This window comes from Cygnus olor, chromosome 17, assembly GCF_009769625.2.
Source record: "Cygnus olor isolate bCygOlo1 chromosome 17, bCygOlo1.pri.v2, whole genome shotgun sequence".
NCBI lineage: Eukaryota > Metazoa > Chordata > Aves > Anseriformes > Anatidae > Cygnus > Cygnus olor.
Window position 1 is genome coordinate 7,744,223 of NC_049185.1, and position 26,420 is coordinate 7,770,642.

A 26,420-nucleotide genomic window follows, 5' to 3' on the forward strand; every position below is an offset into this window, starting at 1 on the left:
AGAGCGACTGACCATGCACAAATTAGCAAAATCCTGCCTTATTTATTTGCTAAGTGCAGCTCTCACAGTTCAGTAACTGCTGTCACATTAGTGCTAATATGCTTATCAATTGGGAAAACAACACTTGAGTTTCAGTGCTTGTCAAGTGGGGCCAACACTTTCCAACCAGAGGCTCTGCACATCCTGCAGCCTCCCGCTGCCCTTCCTGCTCACCCCCAGGCATGTCCCTGCCAGCACCAGCGCTCAGCATCAGTGGCAGCACATCACTCCTCTAAAGCACCATCTGGGTACCTGTCACCAAACTGCCTCCTCTTCACCAGCAGGTAGGCAGCAGCACCAGTTTTCCACTAATTTTATTGAGGATCTAGGGTCAGGATGAAAAGAAACCGGAAGACTTTCCCCTGAGCAGTAAGATCTCCCCCCTCGCTCCCATCCTCATGGTCAAAATCCAGCTCTACAGCTGCTGTAATGGCAGCTTAAGAAAAAATAAGGTATTGAAATGAACAGACTGAAGACATTCAACAACGTTTCAAGTTGCATGGATAATTAAAATATTTAAGGGACAATCTGCAAGTTGTTAATCAGGGAGCATTTACTTGAATGGTGTGTGCCCTTTGGATTTGGTCCCTATGGCAACCAAATATTCACTCCAAAAGGATGCTCTGGAAGAAGCATGTCAGGAGCTGCCTCGACGTTTTAATTCACGGAGTGAGCAATGAATAAATACAGCTACTGACAAGCACAGCACTGGCAAAAAAGGGTCTGTAAACAGCATTAGGAAGCCACAAATGGCCTTTTACATTTTAAGTCTGAAAATGGTTCATTTTTTCTGAAAGGACACTCACTAAAAATATCAAGAAAAACATACTGTGTTGCACATGGGGTGTTGAATCGCATGTATTAGCGACTAATAAATTGTGTTTCTGCTCCCTATGTTGGAAGATGTTGCATTTAAATCTTCAGAAAATTATTTTCTATCTCACCTGGCTCAACAGGGGACAAACTTTGAGAATGCATGTGAAGGACAGCTTCTCAGCGTGCTCAAGATGGAAAATGTGAGGAATGACTGTCCTTTCCTTCCAAACAGGAAGAGTGGCTTGGTATGCAGTAAGGAGAGGAAAGAGTGTACTCATTTATTACTCGCCCTGCAGAAGGCAAACTCCTTCGCCATGATCTCAGGGTGTGTGAAATGCAGCTGCAAAGCTCCTTCCAGCTTTCTCCTTTGATGAAGTGTGAGTTCTTCAATGGGCAGTAGAAGCTTTGGAAATACTTTGGTGCCGGAAATGCCTGAGGATAATGTAAGATCTGGCATCTAAGGAAGATCTGCTCAGCTTTGAGTCACACCCTACACGGAAAGGTACTCTGAATCTCTTCTTTCATGAAGATTTATGACTGTGGATAGAAATCTCACCCTTCTTGGTGAAGGGGCGAAGAAGCCCCAGCACCCAGCTCCGTACTGCCCAATTCCCTGGGCAGAGCCACAACTCTCCCCATACCCTTGCTCTGGAGCTGGGCGAGCACTGCCGCGGCACTAAACTCCCTCCCAGGGAGCAAGAAAACACAGACTCAGACATCTGTAACACAATCGCAGGAATTATTATTTCATACATAACTGCTGCGCATTTTTATTTCAATGTTGGGTGAAAGAAAGAGACAAGTATCTGGGCTTAGCCTGCAGATAGTTTTCTAAGACAGTAATTGCTGCATAATTCATATTCTTGTTTTCACATGTTTGCCATGTGTACCAACAATTCTATTGAATTCACTGTAAGTTTTTCCTTCAAGTCATCTCCATGTCACATTTTTTCCAAACAGCAAAAGCACAAACAAACAAAATCCCAATGCTAAGCAGCAACTTGGGTTTGGCAAATTCCTGTAATCCTGGATTCTTGCACATTAGGAGACGAAAGTGGCGTCGGTGCTAATTCTTGAGAGTTTCCAGTTCCCATTAGCACAGCAGACACCACCTTTCACTCATTATTTCTTTATTTCCCTGCAAGCAGTTTGCTGTGAAGTTGGAATTGAGCATTCATATCTCTACCCAAAGCCACCTGCTCCCCATCAACTCCAGATCCCTCAGGCTGGAGGAGTACTGCCCTCTACATGAGGAAAAGCTCATCAGTGAATAAGTATTTGCAACCAATATGAAATACCAGCACAGTTAGAAACATTTTATGGCTTCCACACCAAACAGGCTCAACAAAGAGAATGGCTGGGATGATGCAGGCCCTTAGCTCAGTCTCTCAGCAATGGTTTGAGGCACCTTTGCTCCTATTAAGCTTCCTGGAGTTTACACACTCTATCCACACAGGGAGGCGATTCCTTAACTAATGCACTGGGTCTGATGGACCCCAAATGGTTAATCAACGCAAGGATCACAAATTCAATGCCTCATCTCTCCATATGCAGAATCCAAGTTCTGGTGCCACTGGTTTTGTTTTTGAGGACTCAATATGGTTTTGGTTTTGAGGACAACACCCCAAACTGCCAGCGGTTTGTTTCAGGGAACCACCTCCTCCTACAGTAATATATTCATTTGCAAAATGTATCACATATGTTGCGTGCAAACTGGCAGAGAGTTTGATTCAGCTCCGACAGCATGAGAGCCTCTAGCCCAAATATCTGAGAGTAATAAAATCCACACCATCCTCCTGATCCCTCACGCTAACAGCGAATTGACCTATATTCACTTCGCATTAGAAAGCCTGTCAATAGTGAGCAACCTACGCAGATCCGTAACCGCAGTTAAAATGGAAGGGACATCAGTTTCTAACATGTCTCAGTTTCAGCTTCCTCCTCCCTTGGCTTGAAATAAAGACACTAAGGCTAGATCTCCCATTTTCCCTTTCCATGGACTTCCTGCTGTAACAGGAATGGGAATGGCCCTGCTCAGCCCTCGGATGAGGCTGGAGGACCAAGCACCAGCGCCACACGGGACTGGGACACCAGGTGGCAGGAGAGCACAAATGGGTCCGATGGGGCTGCAGCACCGTACGGCTTCCTCTTCCCTCTGCCCTGCCTTCTTACTTTCCCAGCCAAACCCCATTTGGTTTTCCTGGGTACCTAACCAAATTGCTACAGCATCTCCTCATCCCGTTCCCAGAAGATGGGGACAGTAACACCGGTCCATGCCATGGACGTGGTTCGTGTGGCACTCACAGGGATAACTGCTACGTGGAATATGCAAGCAGAAGTGGTTTTGTTACAGGCTATGCTCAGGGCTACTGGAAGTGACAGGAATGTCACACCCTACCTGAAGATCACTCCACAAACAGAAATGAGGCCAGGAAGGACAGAGCACCCATTCTTTCTCATATAGATATGTGAAGCAAGGTGAATTATGGAATCACCCAGTGCAGACAGCAGGCCCCGAGGGAGCAGTCGGCCCCTCCGACACCACACCAGAGCTGAACCCGTGTCTCCAGGGCCCAAAGCTCTGCTGCACCCACCGGCTCCATCCACCTCTCCCCACAGCACCACAGAACAGCTCCTGTATTCCCAGCACGGGGTGCTCGGCATGCCAGTAAAGTTCTCCCTTTTCTTCCTAGCGTGAGGAATCTCCCACCCCTTCATTTTATAAATTACTAGAACAGACATTTAAATGTTCAAGAGTAATCTGAACAGAGTATTCATGCCTTAGGCATTTTTATGCTCTACAAGGAGAGAAACAAAAGGGCCTCATTTAATATCTCCCTGTAGCATTCCCTGCTCTTGCTCTTCCCTTGTGAATCTCCAAAGGCAAACTCGCAGTGGTTCAACGCTCCTGCAAGGCCCCGGCCCTCCCCTCTTGCTTTTTAAGAGCAAGACGGGCTTTTAAAGAAAACCTCTGAGGCAGACCGGAACAGGTGGTGGGAATCCTTTAAAGAGGAGAAAAATCATTTGTAACCAATAAATAGAGAAGACAATTCTGATTCCCGTGGTTTTATCAAGCACCTGAGGAAGCCGTTCAGACGGCAAGCACATGTGCTGCTCCTGCCTGCTCCAGTGGCTCCGAGCACCGGGGCTGCAGGACAGGGAGGAGGAAAAGCCACGGTGCACCCACACCCTGCACCTCTGGGGGTGCCAAGCGGGTCTCTGCCTGCTTTATGGGTGAGTTCATGAGCTCTGCATCAGACCCAGAGCATGGTGGGCCGGGTGAGGGGCTGAGCCCACGTCCTTCCCAGGATGGTGAGATCGAGCTTTACAAAACCAGCAGATGCCTCCATCTTCTCTGACACATGACACGCACAGAAACCATCCAATGTCTGAGTGAAGTTCTGTGCTAGATCAAAAAGCCGGACATGCAAAACCCTCCTTGGGCCTTTGCTTTTACTCTTTAACAAAACTCTCCCCCACGATAGCTTTCTGATCCTCAGTCTAGGAGAAACACATCACCATCTACTGAGGGTAATGGTGTACCATGAACTTTGGCCTTGAAAGGAGTACTTAAGCCTAACTAGGAAAGGATGGACCCCCCCAGGGCATGGCTGGAAGAAGTTGGTTTTGCTGTGTGGCACTTTGAGACAGCAGCTCTGAGACAGGCAGGAAGGAAGAACTGCGGCCCCGGGAGAGCAGCTCGCTCTCCTCTCCCCTCCCAGCCCTGCTGTCCGCCCTTCTTCTGCCCTCATTGTCAAAACTGAAGAAGAGAGAGGTGACAAGCTGGAAAGGCATGGCTAAGGCTTGGGAATCGAAAGAACCCTCGCTGAGCTCCTAAGAGCTGTTATGGCTGCTCCCTGTGCACAAGGACTCAGGATGTGGCCCCCAACCAGCCGTGAGCAAAGGAGGCAGAGGAATAGATGTGCTTTCTGCACAAACCTCAGGTGCTGCTCCTTCTCTGTATTAATTGGAAAGTACAAGGCACAGAAACATCCATGGCCAAGAGCAAATGCTGGAATCCAGGCTTATCTCAATGTGATCGACGGGATGCTCTGCTATGATGGGGCCAATGCATTTGTTTTTTCAAGAGTGAAAAGGAAGTGATATTTCTTCTATGGAGGAGGACCAGGAAATTAAACCTGGGCTTGACTCAGATCTCCCTCCTTGCTCTTACGGGTTTCTCTGCACAAAGAGGGGGTGGTGGTGGGCTTGAATATTCTCCAAATGTGACTTCCCTTTCCTGCACAAGCAAGTTTTAGGGAAGAGGGGTTGAAGGACACCAGTGCTTGCAGCCTTCTACAGATACACAACATTCTGAAGCCCTGGGCTTCTACCATTTCCTTGTCTCCCACATCAATTCAGCCCTTTCACAACTGGCACTGAAGTCATCTCAAGACACATGTGCCCACCCCTCCCCACACACAGCAGCTGGCGAGCTCTGCTGGTACTTCTGGTGACACACTATCACTGACCAGTTTTTCAGAAGCCAGTCCTACAGCAGTACTGGAAAGTCTATTTAGTTTGTAAGGCTACAAAACCTGGCACACCTGTTCACCCAGTCTGAAACACGGCTGCAGTGTGCACATCCTCTCTGAAGAGCCACAGAAACATTTATCATTGCATGGCCATGCTCTCCTGGTCACACAGCAGCCCTGGCGTCCTGGAGAAGGGCTCTATCACATACAAGCACCCACCTCAAGGACCTTTGGGGTATTCACCATGCTGTGGCTGCACCAAATTAGTTTCTGACCAGGGAAGAGAACACTTTCTCAGTCACCCTGCAGAAATGTTTTCCTTATGGCCAAACTTCAGACGTATTTACCACCTGATATTGAGATTGGGTTTTGTAAGAGCCGAGGATCATGAAGGAGCCCCGCGTTTAAACAAGAGGACATTATCCAGCAGCAACGGGTTACAGTGGAAGCTTCTGAGTAAAGAACAACTTGAGAACAGAGCTGTTAAAGCACTAACGGCAGCTTACAGTAGTTCACGTTTCTGTTTTACTGATTTTTTCTGGCTAAGATTCATAGGGCTATCAAATTAGCCTCTAGGTATCTTGTCGAGGGGAGTAAAGTCAATAATCTAATAGGCCTGTTTCTTTTCTCTTTACTGCCACAATCATATGACTTTATCGCTACTCAGACCTGAAGGCAAAGGACACGAGGACAATGCTCTGCAACAGATGCCAAGCCCCTGCTCTGTGTCAGACAACTAAAAGCAGCAAAGTCCAACAGATGAGATTTGAGAAAGGGGAATCATAAGGAACTGTTTCTACTTAGGATGCCATAATATCTAAGGTTTAACACTACCTTTTTGGTTCCTGACACAATTATATGACGGGAGATTTTTTCAAAGGCACAAAGTCAGCAGGAGATTAAGTGAGGGTGTGACCCACACCTCTACAAGCCTTCCAACCACATGGTTCACCTGCACCAGAACCTGGAAGCTTCTCAGGACCAACAACAATAGCAAATAACTTCTGTTATTTAGACGAATGTGCTCCATGAAATCTTTGCAGAGTAATTGCTCTACCCAATACCAACCTCCTAACCTCTCTAGCTTTACAAACCCAATGTGGGATGCAGAGAAGCTCCTCCATACCCTTCCCTCCTTCCCTGCTCCACCACCCCTGCACAGGACAAAATTTGCAGTGTTGGTTTGTGTTGGGTTCAGCACTGCACGCATCCAGACTGCTCAAACCCACAGATGGAAGGAGAGCCACCTTTCCATAGCCACCTCTGGAAAGCAGCAGATGCCGTAGGAAAAGCCCTGCAAATTCTCCCAGTTCCCTTTGAAACCTGAGGAGAACAGATGAGCAGCACATTCGAAATTAATTACAGCAAAACCCTACTGCATTGTTCTCTCCTCCCCTTCCTTTTTCTCCTGACCCCCTCATCATATAGCTTTCACTGAAACGTCTGTGTGGTGTGTATATTTTCCTAAAGTCGCCGGGGCCAAAACAGTACAGCTGAGACATTCACAGAAGTCAAAGAAAGTGCAGAGCCTGGTTAGCGCGCAGGGGTACAATAGTTCCTTAAGAGTGAGCGTCTCCCCTGCCCGCCGTCCCCCTCCTCCCAAACCTTCCGTCTCTAATGAACCTTTGGTGTTCGTCCATGAAAAACAAACATCAATCAGGCAACAGGCTGTTCCTTTTCCCCTGTTGCTAGTCTGAAATAACAGTCATCCCCCGCTGGGCTGGGAACGCCACTTCCCCATCCAGCACACATACAGGATAATAAGGGGGAGGCGAAGGAGGGAGGAAAACCCGCTCCGAGGTGCCAGAATACACAGCGAGCCGTGCCTTTTGGAGCCAGAGAAAACTTGGGAACACAACAGCTTTTGATTCCTCCTGTCCCACTGGGCACGTTAATTATTTAATAGTTGGCTTGTGAGCTGGCGGTGGTGGTAGGAACGGGATGGAAGGGAAATCAGGCTTTTCCCCCGCCGCCCCCGGTCCCATCCTTGCGCTGGCAGAATTGTGTGCACCCACACGTGTGTGTGTGTGTGAGAGGCATCAAGCTGGCCCGAGAGCCTGCTCAGAGCCGCGTCCTCTCCCTGCTGCTCTCACAAGACCCTCCTTGTTGGCTTGGGACCACCGCAGCCACAGACAGCATGGGACAGCATCTGGATCAAATGAGTGATGGGCAGAGAAACGCACCCCGTCTTCTCTCTGATATCCCTCATGTGTTATGACTGGGGGAAGGGTACTTCTGAGTTTATGTTGGATTTTGACAGAGTTGGAAGCGGAGCTGAAAATCAAACAGAGATCGGCTTATGATTTGCAACCAGGGCTTTCTAGGTGTCTGAAGCAACACTTTGGAAGAGCACGGGGAAAAGGAGAATGTAACTACATCTCATTTGGATGGAGAGGACTCACAGATGTTAGGAATATTTTTGATCAACAGCTTTCCTGGCACTGCTCTTAGTGGAATCCACAACCTTGACGGCTAGCTGAGTAAGAAAGTGCTGGCAAGCTCCTGCCTGCATGCAGGCAATTTGCAATGCTGCCAGTCAATATTTCAGTGAAAACAAAATTGCAGGGATCATATTAAAAGAGGGGAAAAGGCAAAATAAAACAAAACAAAACAACAAAAAAAAAACAGCTTCCCCTTTTAGGAGAAACTCTGATATGACCTGATGGCAAGACCCTCCCAAATCACAACACCCTCTTTGTTTGTTTAAAATTAACACACCGGGATGGGAGTCCTGCCGTGAGCACGCTAAGGCAAGCCTGCCAGCAGCAACAGAAGCAGACTCAGCAAGAGGTGGCTTTACACAGGGGCACCCGGGTGGCATGTTTAGTACAGGTCTGCAGGAAATGATGCAGAAAGAGGTTTACGGTTGTGTCCATTTGGTAGAGGAAATAGATGCAGCAGGCATGGGTCTGAGCCAAAACCCTGGACCTAGTCTTGTAGAACCACTGGGGGAAAGGAAGTGATGGGAGGAAAGAAGAGCTTCTGCAGTAATATTTTCAAATCTGGGTCTGGTCTCAGACACACTGACCTATTTTTAGTTTCAAACAATGGTGTTTTTGGAGAAGACAGCAAGCGGTGTAGACCAGCCAGGATTTCTCACTGGACCACTATTGAGATTACTGACACAGGCTCTGAGGGGCAGCTTCACTCCTGGTACAGCTAACACCATCATTTGGACTATCTCTAGAGTTTCTCTAAGTTGCTCCCACCTGCATGGCTTGCAACAGGGTGCTCTGCTGCTCACAACCCCTGGAGTGAGGCCGTTTTCCACCCTGGCCTCAGGACACAGCTTGGCTGACTACGCTGGCATGGTCAGTGGGTAGTCCTCAGATGTCTGCTTACAGCTGCTTTACAGCTTGCACTGCTGGAATGACATAAAGGGTCCAGAGACTGGCCTATAATGCAAAAACTTTTCAGGCCAAAAGGTGCATTATGCCCAGAGAAATTATTTGTGAATCCAATGAAATGTATAGAATAATCTGCTCTACTTTGATTATTAGATTGTAAGATGTACAGAAAATAATGGACATATTCTTGCTGTTGGTTTCAGGTTTCTAGCTCAATTTTAAAGACTGGCTCAATAATAAGAAATAATGATAATGTTCATTATTGTATAAACATTCAATGCTCATACCGTTAAATTTCTTCTTCCAGCCATTAAGCCTGTGTTAGATCAGGTTGTCTCTGCAGAGCTTGCACTGTGAGCACCTCTCACGGTGCCCAGAGGCCAGCAATGTAGGAAAGCAACTGGCACGGGACTGCTTAGCTGTTTGGAAGCCAAATCACATAGTACTGAGAAAATCAGAATGTTAGCTACTTCATCCAACAAGGCGGGCCCTTTTCTGCCACCCTGCTTTGTGGAGAGCTTCCCAGGGAGCAGGCTCTTTCAGTTTAATATTCAAGAGTCAAGCGGTTTGAGGTGGGTTTGCAAACTCTGATGTGCTCTTCTGTGATGCTGCCTGTTACAATGCATCCCAAGGTGTCACAAAGACAAGGATTCAAGGGCCTTAAGAGACAAACTCTTCTTCCACAGGTTTCACACCACAAGTCAGAAGTGTTCAGGAGACAGATCTCTCAATACTGGATCATCATCTATATATATATATATTTATGGAAATGTAGAACAAACTAAGCAGACACCAGCAGCAGATGCAGGTTCATAGATGTCTGCTTATTACCGAACTCCGCTCCAGCTGAGACTTAAATAGCCTCCTTTATGCAAAATGGGAGAGGGAGCGGAATCGAAGGAAACTGGCAATTACATAATTTTATTTCCCTCCTAGCCCATTCACTTTTCATCAGGTGGCTCTCTGCTTGCATACGAAAGGCGCTTCTGAGCGCTAAGTTAAGCACAAAGCCAGCTCGATACTTTCCTTTCACTGGGAGGAAGTCTCCATATGCTTTTCTGGATGCCGTGGAAAAGCACAGCGAGCACATTATTATACATTATTTTGCAAGCACTATGTGCTGTCTGGGAAGCAGGGACAGCCAGGCTGCACCATCCCTCTTTCCAAGGCTGCACCTCTCCTGAGCACGGCACAGCTCACAGCCAAATACTGTGGCCAACGTTTAACCCCCAAGCTGAGAGATGCCTGGATGGATCGATCTGCAAATTTCTTCTTCACCCTCTAAAAAACTTCCTTCTCACTAAAATCCCCACCCGAACTGCAGCAGGCTGCCTGGTGAAGAAGTCACCAGCTCCCAGTGCTAGCAGATGTACTTGGGGGCAATCAGGCTTTCCTGGCTTTGCTGCTCACCTTGCAAACACCTTTCAAGAACATGTCCGCAACAAGGCAAAAAGTTAACATCCATTTCAGTGGAGATAGATCTGGAAGTCTGACTATTCCCTTATGGATAAGCCTTAAAGAATTTATTAGTGATGAAACCAATATGTTTCTTCAGAAACTTAATAGGCTCCCATAAAAATTACTTCAATAACTTTTAAAATTTAATGGCGAACGAGAACCTTTCCACAGGCTTTTTGAACTGTCCGACAGAATCCCATAGCAGGGATATAATTCTGCAATAAATTTTGCAGGACAGTTAAAAAAAAATATAGAAAGCTTTTAATTTCCTATTACCTCCTGTAAGACTTTGCCATCCATTTAAAGCAAATAAACGAACTAAAAGCACTGCAGTCACTTGTCTGTCCCAGCAGTTTACAAGAAAATATTTACTGTTTGGAAAAAAACCACCCTAGAACAAGTATCCTTTTCAAAAGCACAGCAATGCAAATAGGAACATGGTGCCAAGTCCCGCTCTCTTGTACACTGCTGCACACCCGGGTAGCTGCAGGGCAGTGAATGGGGTCAGTATGGCTCTACCTGGAGCTGGGGCAGAGCGTGGCCAGCGGTGACATGGAAGGAAAGCCACATGCTGTGAATCCCCAGGTGGCTTGGGAACAGTGTTAACAGGCTCCACAGGGAGCTGTGCTCGGCCCTAGTTAGCAGCAAGGACGGCCAGCGAAGCACAGAGGCGAGAGGTGGGGAACACACGCCTGTACGTGTCTAGCAAGACTCAGAGGAGAAAATGGCAGCAAGTGTCTGGGATGAGAGCAAGGCCACGTCCTGCCTGTCAGCCACATCCCTGTCCCGGGACGTGTCTCTGGGTGGGTGGTGAGAGGTGAGGGAAAAGCAGCAAGATGCTGATAGCATCCTCTTTGCTGGGAGCCGCTGCTGGAGGCCAGGGCCTCGCTAGGAATTACAGACCCTGCCAGCATCCGTGCACCGAGCAACCGGATCCATTTGCAATTAGACGACAGGCCCTGCTCCCATCCATCACCCCGCTGACACTGACTGCCCACAAGGAAGCAGAGGCCGACCTGGGGGCAGCCCCAGCCCCCTCTCCGCCTTGTAAAATGCCTTGTCGATCGCCAGCTGCCCAACTTCATGGCCTGCAGCAGGCATGGGGTGGCGGGGGCTGCAGGAGTCCCCGAGGGGCAACAGCACAGCATGGGCGAGCCATGGGGCCGCGGCCTGGCAGGCTGCTGCTCCCAAACAGGCACAGGGAGCGGCATGGGAAGGAGCATCAGAGTGTAAGAAAATAGCCCAACAGCACGCACGACACAACGCACAGCCCTGGCAGGGGCTGAGGTGCTGCTGAGGAAGAGGAGGAAGAGGAATGTCCTCCATGAGGAGCAGGCCTGTCCTAGAGGCCCTGCCGCCTCCCCACACTGCAGTGCCAGTCAGGATGAAGAGGGAATCGGGTTTATACCACGTGTTTAATTTGCGAAGAAACTGACGCTTTACAGAATCCTACATGAATAAAACATGTCCCTGAGGTATTTTAAAAGCAGGATGGAGGAGAAGAACCCGTGGTTTGAGGGACTGATAGTTTTGTGGGGGTTGCAACTGCTGCTCGCACCATCAACAGCTGCCAGCGCCCTCGCGGTGCCGACCCTGCGGTCAGCACAGCCATCAGCTGGAATCCACACCAGGACTAACCGTCGTGGCTTCTGCTACTCAGAAAAACAGATAAGCAAACTATAAACAAGGAGTAAAAAAGATGGTATCTTTCAAACAGCCTTTAAGAGTCTGGGTAATGTAACCTACTACATGCGTTTGGAACGAATTTTTTCTTTTTCTTTCTTTTTTCCTGGTTTACAGTTTGATGGTCCTTTTATCTACTTTCACATGAACTGAGAAAAGCTAAAATTTGCCTACTCAATCAATATGAGTTTGTGCAGGCGCATTCAGGATATATACTATTTTGTTTTTATAGTTTATTTTAAATAAAAAGTATAATTAAAGAAAATAAACCACCCACTTCATAACATTTATACAACGAAGACTTTATTTATTTTATTTACGTTTCGGTGGGCAAGGCACAGCATGCAGTTAGCTTTCCGTGATGCTTAACAAAGCCACATTTGAAATTTAAAATCTTTAAGGAAATGAACAAATTCTGCGGAGGAAGGGCAGCTGAGCAAAGAGACTTCTTACATTACCCTAGGTAATTGTGTATATATATGTTTCTGCGTGCCTCTCTCTACTCCAAAAACATACCCATGACTTGGATGCTTTAAATCAAAAAGCAATTTCAGTCTGTAATACTCAAATAAATAATTAAACACGTTTTATCTCCTACAGTATTGCTTCTATTCATTCTAATCCCACTGACAGGAATGCAGCAACATACCCCACATCCTTAAAATAACAAAACAAAACACAAGACACCAAACAGAAGGCCTGGAAATGTTTATAATTCAACTTTTCAACTCTCTTGGCTGCAGCCTGAAGCTACAAAGAAAGCTCTATGCTGGCTAACTTGAGGGAGACGCACCAGGAGATAGCTGTGCAAACTGCACGGCAAATGGCGCACGCAAAACCCGCCCACTTGCACGAGGCAATTCTGACTTTGGAGCATACAACACTCAACTTGTGTTGAAGTCAATAAATTATCCACTTTTGCATTATGAGTTTTACGAAGTTAACTGAGCAGTGTGATAAAGGCAAATGGCCTCTCCTACTTGTCCACCGTATTTTCCAGATGGCTGCTATGGATACGGATAGTTATGTCCTGAACTACTGTGAGGTGCATGTAGCTCACAGGCAAGGCATTTATGCTAGAGTTATTCACATTCCCAAAGAGAAGGCTGAGAGCTTTCCAGAGCCTGCAAGATGAGAAAATTGCAAGAAGACAAAAAAGATTGCGCTTACTGCAGTTTTCTGCTCTCGGTTTTGTTTTGAGATGTGTTTAACTGGCTGAGACTTGTGTGATTATCTCTGTTATGCACACTGTTAGAAAATCAAAGTCCTCCTCCTTCCCAGGCCGCTGTATAATTATATATCTACATGTGCAAGAAAGCCAGAAAGCTAATATAATCATGCAGGCAGTGGCAAAATTACATAGAAATTTTCAAGATGATACTGGGATGGACTCACACAATGGACTTTGCAGTAGTTCAGGGTATCCACTATTGCCAAGCCCAAGCATTTACAAATCACGAGCCATCTTTAAAATGAGGTTAACAACAAGCTATCTGGGCTCCTTTTCAGCTACCTGCTGGCTGTGAAGCGCAGAAGAATTGCAGTTCCAGGCATTCCTCTGTGGCCAGAAAGACTAAAATCTTACTTAAAAAACAGAATTAAAACTTAGATTCTCATACAGTCCTCTGAGAGTGTGGGTTTCATGAAAAACAGAATATTGCAAGACTGTGATAAAACCACAAGAGATGCAACGCGGGGAGTAGAGCAGCTGCAGAGCATCCTGAACACCGTATAAATCACAGCAATGTGGTTGCTATCTACACAAATGCATTACTTTATTTATTATTACAGATGCTGCTGTAGAAGTTTTTGCATGCCTGTAATCACAGAGGACTGTTGTCCAAAGATTCAGCTGTGAATTATCATCCTCCTCAAGTTCACTTTCAGGCCAGGTAATTGCACGCAAGCTGGTGACCTCATCCAAATGTAACCAAAATCTGGGGATAACACCGAGATCAAGAGACGGGAGGCATTGCTGCTTTTCCTGCATTTTGGACCCTGCTGCGGACCCCACACAGGAAACTGGGAAAATTTATGGTATTGCTCCTGACCTCCATTCCTGTACAACACAGCTAATTGCCCGAGCGGGTGTTTGCTCTGCGTCTGTACAGGTCTTCTTGCACTGGAAAGCTTGACAACACAGCACAGTAAGGCAGAGGCTCTGCAGGAGAGGTGACACAGTTAGGGCAGATGCCATCCCAACCCAGGCACTGAGCAACCATGAAGCTGCCCCGCCGCAAACCTGTGCCAAGCAGGTTATTTTGAGCTCAGCTGGGTTTAGGTTGTTTTCTGCTTCACCGGGCACTTGCGGGTTCCTCCTCGAGAGCTGACTTGCTGCCCTCCTGTCCTGCCCCTGCCCTGCTGCCCCTCCTTTCCCCTCTCACCCCAGCTCACAGCAATAGCCATCGGTTTTTAGCAGCATGTCCTGCACTGGGGGTTTTGTATTTCCAGCTTTTAAAATGATTTAGTGTGACAGTTTAGTGCTGAATTTAAAAAAAAAAAAAAGGAAAGGAAAAAAAAAGAAAATGGAAGACAAGGAGAAGAGAGAAAAAGGAGAGACAGTCCCCTTAAGGCAACAAAATTATGGAGCAGTGATCTCAGAGGAACAAGGGTTCTTCTCTGGTTCAGATGTGCTTGTCAGGGCTCGGTGTTGTCTCTGAACAAGAAATCTCTCTTGCTGGCCCAAGGCACAGTTTTGTGGTCAAGAGGACAGAAAATAAAGGAAGGGAACTTCAAAGGACCATAAGCTGCATTAGCCCACTGGGGTGGGTGGCTGCGGCACATCCCATGGCTGACAATTACAACCCGTGTGCCGGGAAAGCTTGGCTCCCTCTTGTCAGAGGGATAAGACGCAGATTGTGAGCTTTAGAGCTTTGAGGATGAGTACAGTTCATGATGAAAGATAGCACTTCAAAGCCCTCCGCTTCGAAACCAGGGAACAGTGAGAACGGAGGGTAAGCAATCTTTTTTTTTGCTGGGGGGGTGCACATGCAGGGGAAGGATAAGACTTATTTTCACTACCATTTATTATTGCCACGAAAACGAAGCCTTGCACTGTTTATGGAATCTCTCATTAAACAGATCTCTTGATAAATCGCTTGATAAACATTCATTAATTAACTCTCCCAGCACACTTGACTGACAAGCACTGGTCTTCCCTTGGCGGGAGGGGGGAAGTGAGGCGAGGATCTCGGCGAGCACCCCCAGCCCACGGCAGAGCTGCTCCCTGTGACCAGGCAGCTGGACCATGCTACTGCTCGCACGTCAGCTTTGATTCTCATCCTCACACAGAAGCGATGTACTCAGCTTCGACTGCCTTCAACCCCTCATCCCCTGGCTGCTGACCTGTGCCCCTGGGTCTGGCTCCTCTGCGGGGTCTCGGCTGAGGGCCTGCAGGTCTTCTGGGCCACAGCCCCATGTTCTTTTGGTACAGGAGGCACCAGCTCTCCCGGCTTCCCCAGCGTACCTGACCACGACCTGGCCTGAGAGCAGCAGGTCTGTGGTAAGGAGAGGTGGGAGCAGGAGGCCCAACTGCCATCAGGGCAACTCACTGGAGGAAGGAGCTAGCAGAACACAGCTCTCATGTTCTTAAAATACAAACCACCCCCTGACACACTTATGGCAGGCAGGCGAGGTCCCTCCAGAGACCCCTCACCTCCCACCCCACCAGCTACCGGCCCTCCACCAGCCACAGGGGCTCCCCTCTCCCTCAGCCACCCAGGGATGGCCGGATCCGGCCTTCGCCTCCACCTCCCTTGCCCTGCACTGCGCCTGCTCTTCAGAAAAACCAAAGGACTGCCTGGGAGATTCCCGGGAGAGAAGCGCTGCCTGAGAGAGCAAACAGACCTTTATTATTTGTTAATCGATTCAGTCACCAGGAGGATACAACAGCCGGCCCTGGGCAGCAAACGTCCTTGCGGCTCTGCACCGCAGCGACGAGTTGGCTAAACAAATCCTTCCTTACGTCAGAAAACAAAGACCAGGCGGCACAACAGACGAGGGATTCTCTGCTTTTGTCTTTGGTCACTATTTCCTTTCGCCAAGTGTTTCACCGCCTTCTCCCCCGGGAGCTCGGCTCGTGTCCCAGCTGCGGCCACCAAGGTGGCCCTGGCTTGTGGCCCCTCTCCCTGCTGGGCCGGGCCGCGGCCACCAGCGCCGCGCATCTGGTACTGTGCCTGAGCTCGCGGCCACCTCGGTGGGGCGGGGGCGAAGACAAATGTGAGCTACCCAGCCAGCGCCAGACAAAAGGCTCAGCTCCTCGGGCCTTTTGTGGAGCTGTGAGAGGTGGTCAAAGGTTATGTTTTACAGCTGTTCCGGCCTCCAACAGGCAAAAACCGTCTATCTCAGCGCTTAATTGCATTGCTAAGCCACTGATAAACTAGGACGGCATAAAACAAATACACTGGGCCAAACACATCCCCGGGGAAAGTTTGCGGAGAGCAGGGGGAGTTGCGCCAGACAACGAATCCGCCTCATTGTGCTCTCAAAGCCTGGTTACCTGCAGGAACAGCTGCAGCAGGACGCTGCCCATCTGCCGACTGCCACCTCTCCAAGAAGGCCCAAGCGTTTACACAAGAAGGACATAGCACAAGTGCTCACCACAACCCTGATCACTGATCCTTGGCCTGCACAGCTCCAGCCCTGCCAAAGGCTGCCCTTAACGCCATTGTCTTGGGAAGGAATTTCAGTGCAGCACTTGGAAAGTCACTTTCTCCTGGCCATATGGCATCTCCAAGCCCGGTCCTGTCGGCGTGGCATTCATTTGCATGTGTGAGAGACGAGTTCTGGCTCCTGCGTCACCGAGTGACAACAGGGCGAGGGGTAGAATTTAGAGCTGTTGGGGTTTCTGCACAGAATTGTGCCGAGGACCTCTCAACACAAGTGGGGGTAGCCCCCGACAGAGCCTGCCCCCAGCCACAGCCCGTGCCGACCAGCAAGGCGCTGCCAGCACCGGTGAGAGTAAGAGACAAGACCAAGACAAAAATTACAATCTGAACCCAAACCCTCCCAAAGCTGCAATGTCGACTTGCCACAGTAAACCAAACACGAACAGCCTTAAGCTACAGGGATATAAACAGCAGTGAACACAGACTTCAAGACAGCAAACTCACAGCCATTCACACATTTAACTTCCCGATGGAGAGGTATTTTGAAAACTCATGTTGCTGAGCTGTTCTGTGATATGGAGGGGTGGGGGATCTCGGGCTTCAGCACGAGGAGGAGCCAACAAAGCTGCTAACACTTCAACATAAGCCTCTGCAGCAGATCTCTGTGCCATGCATTTATTCAGGATGGCAAGATTTTTGTTTTGCTGAGGCAGTGCCGTATGGACAATCTGGCTTGCCTTATTGGTGAGCCAAGGCCGAGGGAAGACAAATGCTCTTCCCTTCCATTTGTTTAAACTTCCCTCCTTCCCCCAGATAAAGCCGCATACTTCCATAAAAATATCTGCAAATGTAATAACACAATGGGCTTGTCATCAGTTTCCACATTTGGAATTGAATATTTGCAAAGCTTGGAAAGAGAAAATTCCTAATACTTAGCACTGCTACAGAGCCCAGCTATAACCCGGGCCTGGAGCCAGGTGATGGAGCACACAACCACCAGAACGCCTCTCCATGGCCAGCACCTACCCCTACGCAACTGCAAATCATTCATTTTTCTTGGCCCTCTTGAAATAATGGGAGGTTATTTCACCGCTTCTTATTAACGTGCCTCATCTCCCCTCTTCAGGGTATTTGCACGTCCCTCCTACTGACTGCTGTTCCAAGATGAATTTATACTGTAGCTCAGTGCTGGGAATGCTGCAGAACAGCTACAGATCCCAACAACTCACTCAGAGCCACAACATCAACCTCCTTGCATGATACAGTGGAACCAGTCCCAGCATAACGCTTTCAACCACACTTTGCCCTTCGAGGCTGTTTCTTCAGTGTTTTTACCTACGGTATTCATCTCGGTGACACTGTCCCTAAGAACACCAGAGTAGCCCTGTTTCATGGCTGTACCGAGCCCTCCAAGGAGGGCTTGGCATGTTTAGAAATACATCACTGCAACTCCCAACGGGAATCTTAACTGGTGCAGTCTCTTAGCAACACCCAGCGCATATCACAGGTAACTCTTGATTAATAGTAATAGGGGGAGCTGGGAGCTCAAACCCCGCAACATGCCGAGCACCTTCCTCCTCCTTTTGGAGGACCGAAACAGACAAATGCTCTGTGCATGCTGGCAGGACATAGATGTGCGAGACCTTGTAAGAATAATACAGATAATGCTAAAATATTTGTTTAAAAGAAATGAGGATTTGATTGTATTAGAGGGAAACAGCGTATCCCCTATAGTAAGGGCTGATTTCTCCTATGTCAGTAATGCCTCTCCTCATGGATCTGACTTGTAGGGAAGAAGTCTTGCCCCACGTGGAGATAATGCAGCTCTACATTTTAACTTAACCATCTCAAGCCTGTAAAACTGATCTTTATGACAATGTGTGTGGCAAAATCACAGGCGCTGGCAAAACTGATGTCCTGCTATTTGCATGACATTCCCCACAGTTTCACACACTCAAACAGCTTGCTCTAAGGTAAGGAAAGCATTTCTCCAAATCACTTACCTTTATTTGCTGCAGGGGAGAACAGCTTCTCAGAGCCTACAGAAGCCTGAAAAAGAAAGAGAAACAGAAGGTGAGTAATACTAAAGGAGAATTTAGGAAGGCTTGCTTACAAAAACACAGCTCATAAAACAAGTCTGTTATCTGTAGACCTGCAATTACACATTGCACCTGGAGGGTGCAATGTTGTGCCATTAAAGAATAAGCATGCATCCTAAGATGAAAGCAAAGCGTGTAAAAGTACTGTCCTGATCTCACCCAGCTATATCCTCCTGTCTCGTTTATTTAGGCAGCCATGCAATGCACAGCTATTTTATCCATGAGTCTTCATATAAAAACAAAACCAGTGAAACTGCTATCAAGCTGAAGAAAAAAAAAAACATTTCGAAGCCTCTGTCATTGAAAATAAGCTCATTTCTTGCTGAACATGCAAAATGTAATTTGTGTATTGAAAACACGAGTTGCAACTGAACACATCCGTATGAGGGTGTTACACAATATTATGCCAAATGATAGGTCCATGCTGCTATGCACTTAGTCAAATATGAAATAAAACGACTTCCTCTTGGAAGAAGCCCGTCTCCTTGCAAACTGGGTTGCACTATGCTGTTTGAACTCCACGGCAGTGCATTTGTGCTCCTCACAGCTCTGGGAAATAGTTAAAGAAATCCAATTAACCTAAACCTTGTAAACAGCTTCATGATAATCAGGGTCACTGGGTTACAGACAAGATGATAATGACAGACAGGAAAAAAAGTCCATTCATTGTAAATAAAGCTTTTATGAGTTAATTTGATGGCTTCCCCCACCCCCACCCCCTGATATCAAACAGTCAACCTATTTCAGCATAAGCTTTTCCTCCTCGCTATCTGATAAAATAGCAAGCAGCCTCTACAGAATCAAAGCTGGTCTGAGAGCAGGGAGCACGATCAACATTACTACTATCTACAAGACAGCTGAAAATATCAGCAGCATTTTGGCACTGACTGCTGCACGTATAAAATGGGGTGAAGTACAAAGCTGAAGAGCAAAAGATATTGAAAGTGAAAAAAGGCTTTCTCCCTTGGCTCTGCTTTAAAAAAATGAATTAATTCAACACATGGCTGAACTAAGTTGATTTTCTTTTTGATTTTATTGATTTTATTCTAAGGTGCCTTGGGAGATTTGCATGATAAAGAGCACTGTGAATTGTATTACATTGTTATATATTTTAAATGACAACTCAGAAGGAAAAAAGACACCAATAGTAAGATGCAAGATCTGCATCAGATATACTGAGAAGCAAGGAAGAGTGATCTATTAATGGTACTTCTAAGGAAACTGGCACTGCAAGCACTGAACATCTTACTGCAAATGTATAAAAAAAAAAGAGGGAAAACTACATGAAAAATAGGTTGAGACTGAGGCACATAAGAAAGAAATTCTGAATCATGTCCACAACAAAGCTGCAAGTGTAGCTGTGGCATGTATGACTGATACAAAGCTCAGCAAAAGGATCCTAAAATGTTAGGGAAAACCAGTTACCTGCACAATCCCTTCACAGCACGGACTAAACAGAGGAAGAACCAGGATTAAACGAGGCTTTGTCTAGGCTGGCTTGCAAAGAAAAGTGTAACAGCATCACACAGCAGCAACAAGAGTGGCGCACAAAATGACAGCTGGCTCTGAATTTACAATCCATTGTTCAGAGATTTTTCACTTATCATCGACACAAAATCACAATGGAGCCTGAACGGACCTACAGGCTCTAGGAACGTAGGCTAGAGGCGCTCAGCGCTTCTAGCAGCTTGCCCTAAGCCAAGCTCTCTGCTCCGTGCGCTCCGGGAGCACCAGGACACGTGGCAGGTGGATAAATAAGATTCTCCCATTTTACAGGCAATGAAGCTTGGGCACGGCTTGCACTGAAGCTGGGAGCTGGCAGGGGAGCGTGTGGCAGCCCCCCCAGCAGCAGCAGCCCCGTGCTTTGCCTGGAAGGCGAGCGCCGCGGCTTTATGCCAGCCACCACGCTGCCCTCTGCGAGTTTGGGACCGAGGATGTGACTGAGACTGGCGCAGCTTAATCACGAGCTAAAGATCTCATTGCTTCAGGTCCAAGTGATACAAAAACAATGTTCGAGGAAGTCGAGCAAGAAAAATCACTTTTAAGAGAAAGCACAACACACGGATTATTGCTCAGTCTCCTGATATCAAAAACCACACGTGTGGCACCGCCCTCCACAATCAGAGCCAACATTTACAGAGCAGAGCTTTCAACATCACAGCCATGGTTCGCAGACACAAACTTTCGCACCTAGGGTTTACAGTAACTTTTGCTCTCTTTTCTGGTGATTTCTAGCTCCAGATCCGAACAGCTTCTGGCATGAGCACCGGTCTCAAACAGTGAAGGCCTGTGCTATAGCATATTCTGTGAGCTGCTGTAAAGGCAGGAGGGGAGCCGGGGGAGGAAGAGCCTGAATACATCATTCAATTTCATCAGTCACCCTTTAAAGAAAGCATACAATAAAACCTATGTGTCCGAGGGAGCCCACTAATGAGTGAAAAAATCCAGCAAACCAACGCATCTGCTAGAACAAGTCCCCTCCCAATTTTTCTGCTGTTTCAAACAAACCATTTGCATATGTTTAAGAAGGGATTAAAAAAAAAAAAAAAGAAAAAAGTAATTCTTCCCCTGTGAGCAAAACCAGGCGTTGGGAGTCCTTTATGCAGATGGGTTCATGCCATCCCAGGAAATCCCACTCTTTCGAGGAGAAAACACGGAGGCATTTCTTCCTCCTCCTCCGGCACAGCCCAGGAGGCAGGGGAGGAGAGTGGCTGCACCGCCCAAGCACGGCAGGGAGACCCCCCCGGCCTGGAGCTCGCAGACAAAAGACACCCCTCGTCTTTTTTGTACATCTGCTGTTTGTCTCCTTCCCCCACCGAGCTCTCCTGCTTTATCTGCGTCGCAGCACAGCCCCAGACAGACGTGTTTTCATAAAAGCTGCTGCTCGCGAAGTCCCACCCTCGTCCCCAACAACGACCTTTGTATTTCACGCATAAAGGCTCTAACATTTGTCCCAAAAGAGACACATGCACAAATGATTTCAGTTTCTGATGTAGTCTCGCTGCTGCAACTTTTACGAGCCAGCACCCTTTGAAGACACCCTAAGATTGCACTAAGCCCTGGGGTTCCCCTTTGTGCTTCGTTCAAAGTTAGTGGTTCTCTGCCCCATTTTGATTTTCTTTCTTTCTCCAGATCTGGAGGGGAAAATGTCTCCACCCAGCTCTGTGACAACGTGAAACTAGGCTGAATACACTGCAAAGAAAAGCAGCATTTTTACCCTTTTTCTGCTTTGGGAAGAGAAAGCAGAGGAGCGGCCGTCCTTCCCTCACCATTCCTCCCCTTGAACCCAGCAAATACAAGCACCGATTCTATTTTCACCACTAAAAGCTTAGCAAAGGCAGCCTTCCCCTCCAAATGTAAGGCGGTAACCACAAAGGATGTAGCACACCCTCTCCTCTGAAGGTGAACGGAGAGGCGTAATGAAGTCCATGCCTAATTCATCCCGGTCCCTACTAACCCAGGGCAGCTGAAAGGTGTAAGAGTGCTTATGGATTAATAATTTAATGATTATGTGTAACAGAACAATATCATCTGACAGAGACCGCATTATAAACTATGTCAGGCCTTGCAGTAATTACTATTCTTTTTTTTCCCTCTTTTCTCTGTAGCCTATAAAATTGCTCGCAGGGAATAAACAGTTCCTTATCAGTGAGAACAGAAGCTCTGCAGATCTTCACGCAGCCTCCTGGAGCACACAACACCAGATCTGAGCCCGATACTTCACAGTCTGATCACAAGACACTGTCAAGCTGCTAATAAGGCTGCAGTCTTGGTTCACAAAGAGCAGAAGCACGTGGTGTTGGGGTCCTGGTATATATGTTCTGTACAGGGCAAAACTGAGCATCCCCTCCGCGTCTGAGTCCAGTACGGTAGGTAAAAAGAAGAGGAGGCAGTGAAATACAGTTTACGTTTTATGTCTGGATGGCTGCCTATCTTCCTGACAGCCAAGAGCTGGTCTGAAGTGAGATTGTTTTCACACTGTTACTGAACTTAGCAAGTACTAAAAGCTCTCAAGAAAACCTTTCTCCAGGAGATTTTCAAACTAGAAGTGCTGTATACGCTTAGAGAGACTTTCAGAATAAAGCTCAGAAACTACCTGAAAATTTGGGATCAATTTTAATTCCCGCCTTTGATCTGTTTCCCCTGCTTTTACCTACCACTCTGATACCACTTGATCGCTTGTCTAGTGGAGAATTTCAGCATGTCAGTATTGCTTTACCAGTTTCCAGTTGATTCTGTAAGTCATTAATACCAGCCCCCTTCATGCAGTAATACGAGAACAATAACTAGAACAGGAAGGTAGTGTTTGCTTTGTGATTCTTCTGTAGGAAATGGAACCCGATACACAGGGAGAAGTGCGAGCACAGCCTTGAAGTCACACGCGCACACCGGAGCAAACTAAAACTCACCCTGAAGACCAAGGAAGTATTCAGCACATTCCAGGACACAGAGGCAATGTGGCAACCCATGGCGAACACTGCCTGCATTGTGAGGGGATGTTTCAAGGCCACCGGGAACCTATGGGCTTTTCAATCTCAGTATTATTTTTGGAGGGAAATCACAGCTTGATTGAGAAGACAAAAGAAAAGCTACTCACCAGTCAGTCATTTCAGGCACCATCACAGGCAAAAAGCTGAAGTAAGAGTTACACGAACTACCTTTTTTGTGACACCTTCTAGGAAAATTCAGCTCTGGGGTACGAGGCTGGCTGAGACAGAGCAACCAGCTGTGCCAGGGGATTAAGCCAGAGGGAACAGGATACACACGAGACTTCTACAAATCCACATTTCACTTTGTGATTCTCTCTCAACAGCCAAGACGTTCACCCGTCCCCTTCCCTCCGAGACCTCCGCACAGAATTTACAGCTGGGGCTCCCGAGAGGGATCAGCGCTCAACAGCTGCCTGGGGGCACTGACCTGGCCAGAGGTACTGGGCACGGAGCGCTTCTGAAAACCCACTCAGATACTTGAATGGTGACCAGACTGTTTGGAAAAATTGATGGTCAGGAACACTTAGGAAATCCTGGCTGTTGAGCCCCAGTGCAAATATGGACTAATAACTTAGTATTCCCTAAGCAAACATGAATTTCTGATGGATCTCAAGTTTTCTAGCAACAATCCTAAAATTTCAGTTATGGCTTTAGCTACACTATAACACATTGCAGAGAAATGTGCAGTACAAATACCCTGAAGAGGCAACTACTTACTGAAATGGCAATGCCTTCAATGCCCCAAACACTTCTAGATCAATTTTGATTCAAAAAATTGGGAGGTACTGATGGGTTTTCCACATTTAGCACAAAAGTCCACTCTGCAGAGAGTCCACTAGAAACAAAAAGCTTCTGGGACTATGCTTTCATACAAAAACATACTTGTTTAGGTTCCCACCCCATATTGATTTAACACACACATATTCAGTACTGATTCTGTCCTGGAAAGGGCCTTTCACAACACACACATCTCTCTTGATCACTTTTTCTTTTGAGAACGCTTATTTCTCTCAGTGCTTTACATAACCATGCCTATTTTTTGCAACAGCCCCTTTGAGGAGTTAGCACAAGTCTGGGAACAGAGAATTCAACCAGGCCAGAGAGCCTGGAAGCAGAGATCAGAGGGCCCGGTTCACTCTCGAATCACAGTGCGTTTACACGACAGCAAGGTGAAAGCAAAGCGGTGCAGAACTGGAAGGAAACACAGCGTGGATGGTTTGATTCGGTAAGCGCAGGGCATGGAGGAGCCCAAGCCCATTGCTCCTCTGCAGGCTCTACGTTACAGCTTTCTTTTAGACCTTCTCTTTTGGCAACACGGTGGTAAGTTTAAATAACACCATTCTGAAACCAGAGCACGTTCCTGGTTGTTTCACAGCCGTTTTGGGATAGAACAAGCAAGTCTATGTTATGCAGCAACTGCAACTGTTAAACACACGCTGTTGCGGTCTGTCGGCCTACTGCCCTGATGTGCCTCGTACCGTGACGAAGGGTGACCGAGCGCTCCGAAAGCAGCAGGACATACCCTACAGTGTGCCCACTATCAAAGCCTTGGGCACAGGCCTGCCAGCTCCTCTTCCCATCCCTCCAGCCCCCAGAGAATGGCTGCAGCCCAGAGTCTTCCCCTTCCTACCCCCTACATTAGCCAGGCTTTGTGATTCGCCTTCCTCTGGAGCCGCTGCTGTCTCCCAGAGGAAAAGATCAAACTCCCTCTGCTTGCCAGCTCAGCTCCAATAAATAAATACATAAATAAATGCACTGAAACAAATTTTAGTGAAGGAGGAGAAGGGAGGAAGCTGGGGAGTTCCTGGGCCTCGCTGAGGCCGGTCATACAGCTGCAAAAGGTCCCTCAGCTGTTTGCAGAGACACTGACCAGAAGAGAAGTTTTGCAGCTGTCCCTCCCTAAATCCAGCCAAAAAAACTTTCTTCATGTTATTCTGCCTGCATGTTCTCATTTAAATTAAGGTGCACTTTGTCCTTACCTCAGTATCCTCCTCCCTCCAACCTCAGCTCCTAAACTGCTACTAACGCCTACCCTAATTTTACACTCCTGGCTATTTTCCATTCTAATCAGCTCTGATATCTCCTTTATTACACAGCCGTCTGCTCCATGTCCTGGCTTACTCCAACCAAGGAAATGCCAGTTACACTTAGCAGGAAACAAAAACAAACAAAAAAACCCAACCCAACCCAAAATAACCGGAAAAAAAAAAAGGAAAAGCAGAATGTGTAGTAGATGTTGCTGTTCTTGTCTCGCACTGGACTGTTTTTACCTCCCTGCTCACAGACAACTCCATTGCTGTTACCTCTGGGTAGTCTGGTCTGTGAGTGGCACCCAAAGGACAGTTGCTCTCCCTCCATCACTAGGACAGGCTGCATCTCTCACCGTGGATTAGAGACAGCAACACGGCTATACTAAGGGTAACTGATGCACGGCCTGGTCGAAGAAACACAATTCTCCGTGATACATTTGTAAAAGGGCTTTGTGCAATCTGTTTTTAAACATCTCAAACAACAGAGATCTCATGCTTCTTCCTTTGAGCTGATCCCGCTCCCGAACGGCAGGATTTTCAGCCTGCACTTCCACATTTAAATTGTTCCCATTACCCAGACGTTGACTTAGGCAGCGATGGACTTGATTACTGATTTAGCTTTTGCTACAAAATACAGGGGAAAACCTGTCTGTGAGTAGGAAAGGTTGGGAACGCTGCATAACGTACTACTATAGTAGTTTGTATTATTGTCATTACAGCTTGGAACTATCTAGCCAGACTATCTATTTGGCTGGGATACAGATTTTTATTTGCACTAAATCAAATGGAATGGAAAGTGCTCTTTGCAGAACTACCCAAGACTCCTTATAATTCAAAGGCTGCATTGTGGGAAGAGTGATGGGCGAGAGCAGGGACTCTACTGCAAATGACAGGTGGCAGACTGTTGTTTGGTACCTACCAAATTACTCTGCTGCTCCCAGGGCTGCCTTGGCATTTCATTATCCCAACTCTCCTGGAAGGATGCGGACATAAATTCACACCTCATGTCCTGGTTTCCGTCAAACTGAGTAAGAGTGCAAATGCTGGCACCGACGGGGAATGCCAAGCAGGGCTTGGCATGCTAGAACAAACTCTCAACTGTGGTCTCTGCCAGCTACCTGCATTTATCATTGTAATGGCCTGCCAGACAGGACTTGGCAGCCAGAGGAGGAGGGTGGGAGGAGGAGGGCCAGGCTCTGCACTGCCAAGCAATTCATTCCTGTGGCTCCTGCCATCGCTGCACCAGCGGGGCAACCTCCATTTTATTTTATCTTTTAACCAATTATGTGTCACCCAAATCCCACCTGCAGCCTTCTCCAACACAAACGGCTATAAATCACAGTTCAGAGACCAAGAGGGTTTCGCAAGACATTTGA

The 26,420-nt window shown here is 47.4% G+C and overlaps 1 protein-coding gene across 42 annotated transcripts in view; it reads right to left on the minus strand.

The window, feature by feature from the left end:
• FBRSL1 (fibrosin like 1) overlaps positions 1-26,420 on the minus strand; it is a 517,648-nt gene that overhangs the window by 37,891 nt on the left and 453,337 nt on the right. For all 42 annotated transcript variants that reach the window (XM_040577040.1, XM_040577020.1, XM_040577041.1 and 39 more), the window contains one exon: positions 18,429-18,474. In XM_040577040.1, the coding sequence (XP_040432974.1) occupies positions 18,429-18,474 (46 nt within the window). The remainder of the gene's footprint in view (positions 1-18,428; positions 18,475-26,420) is intronic.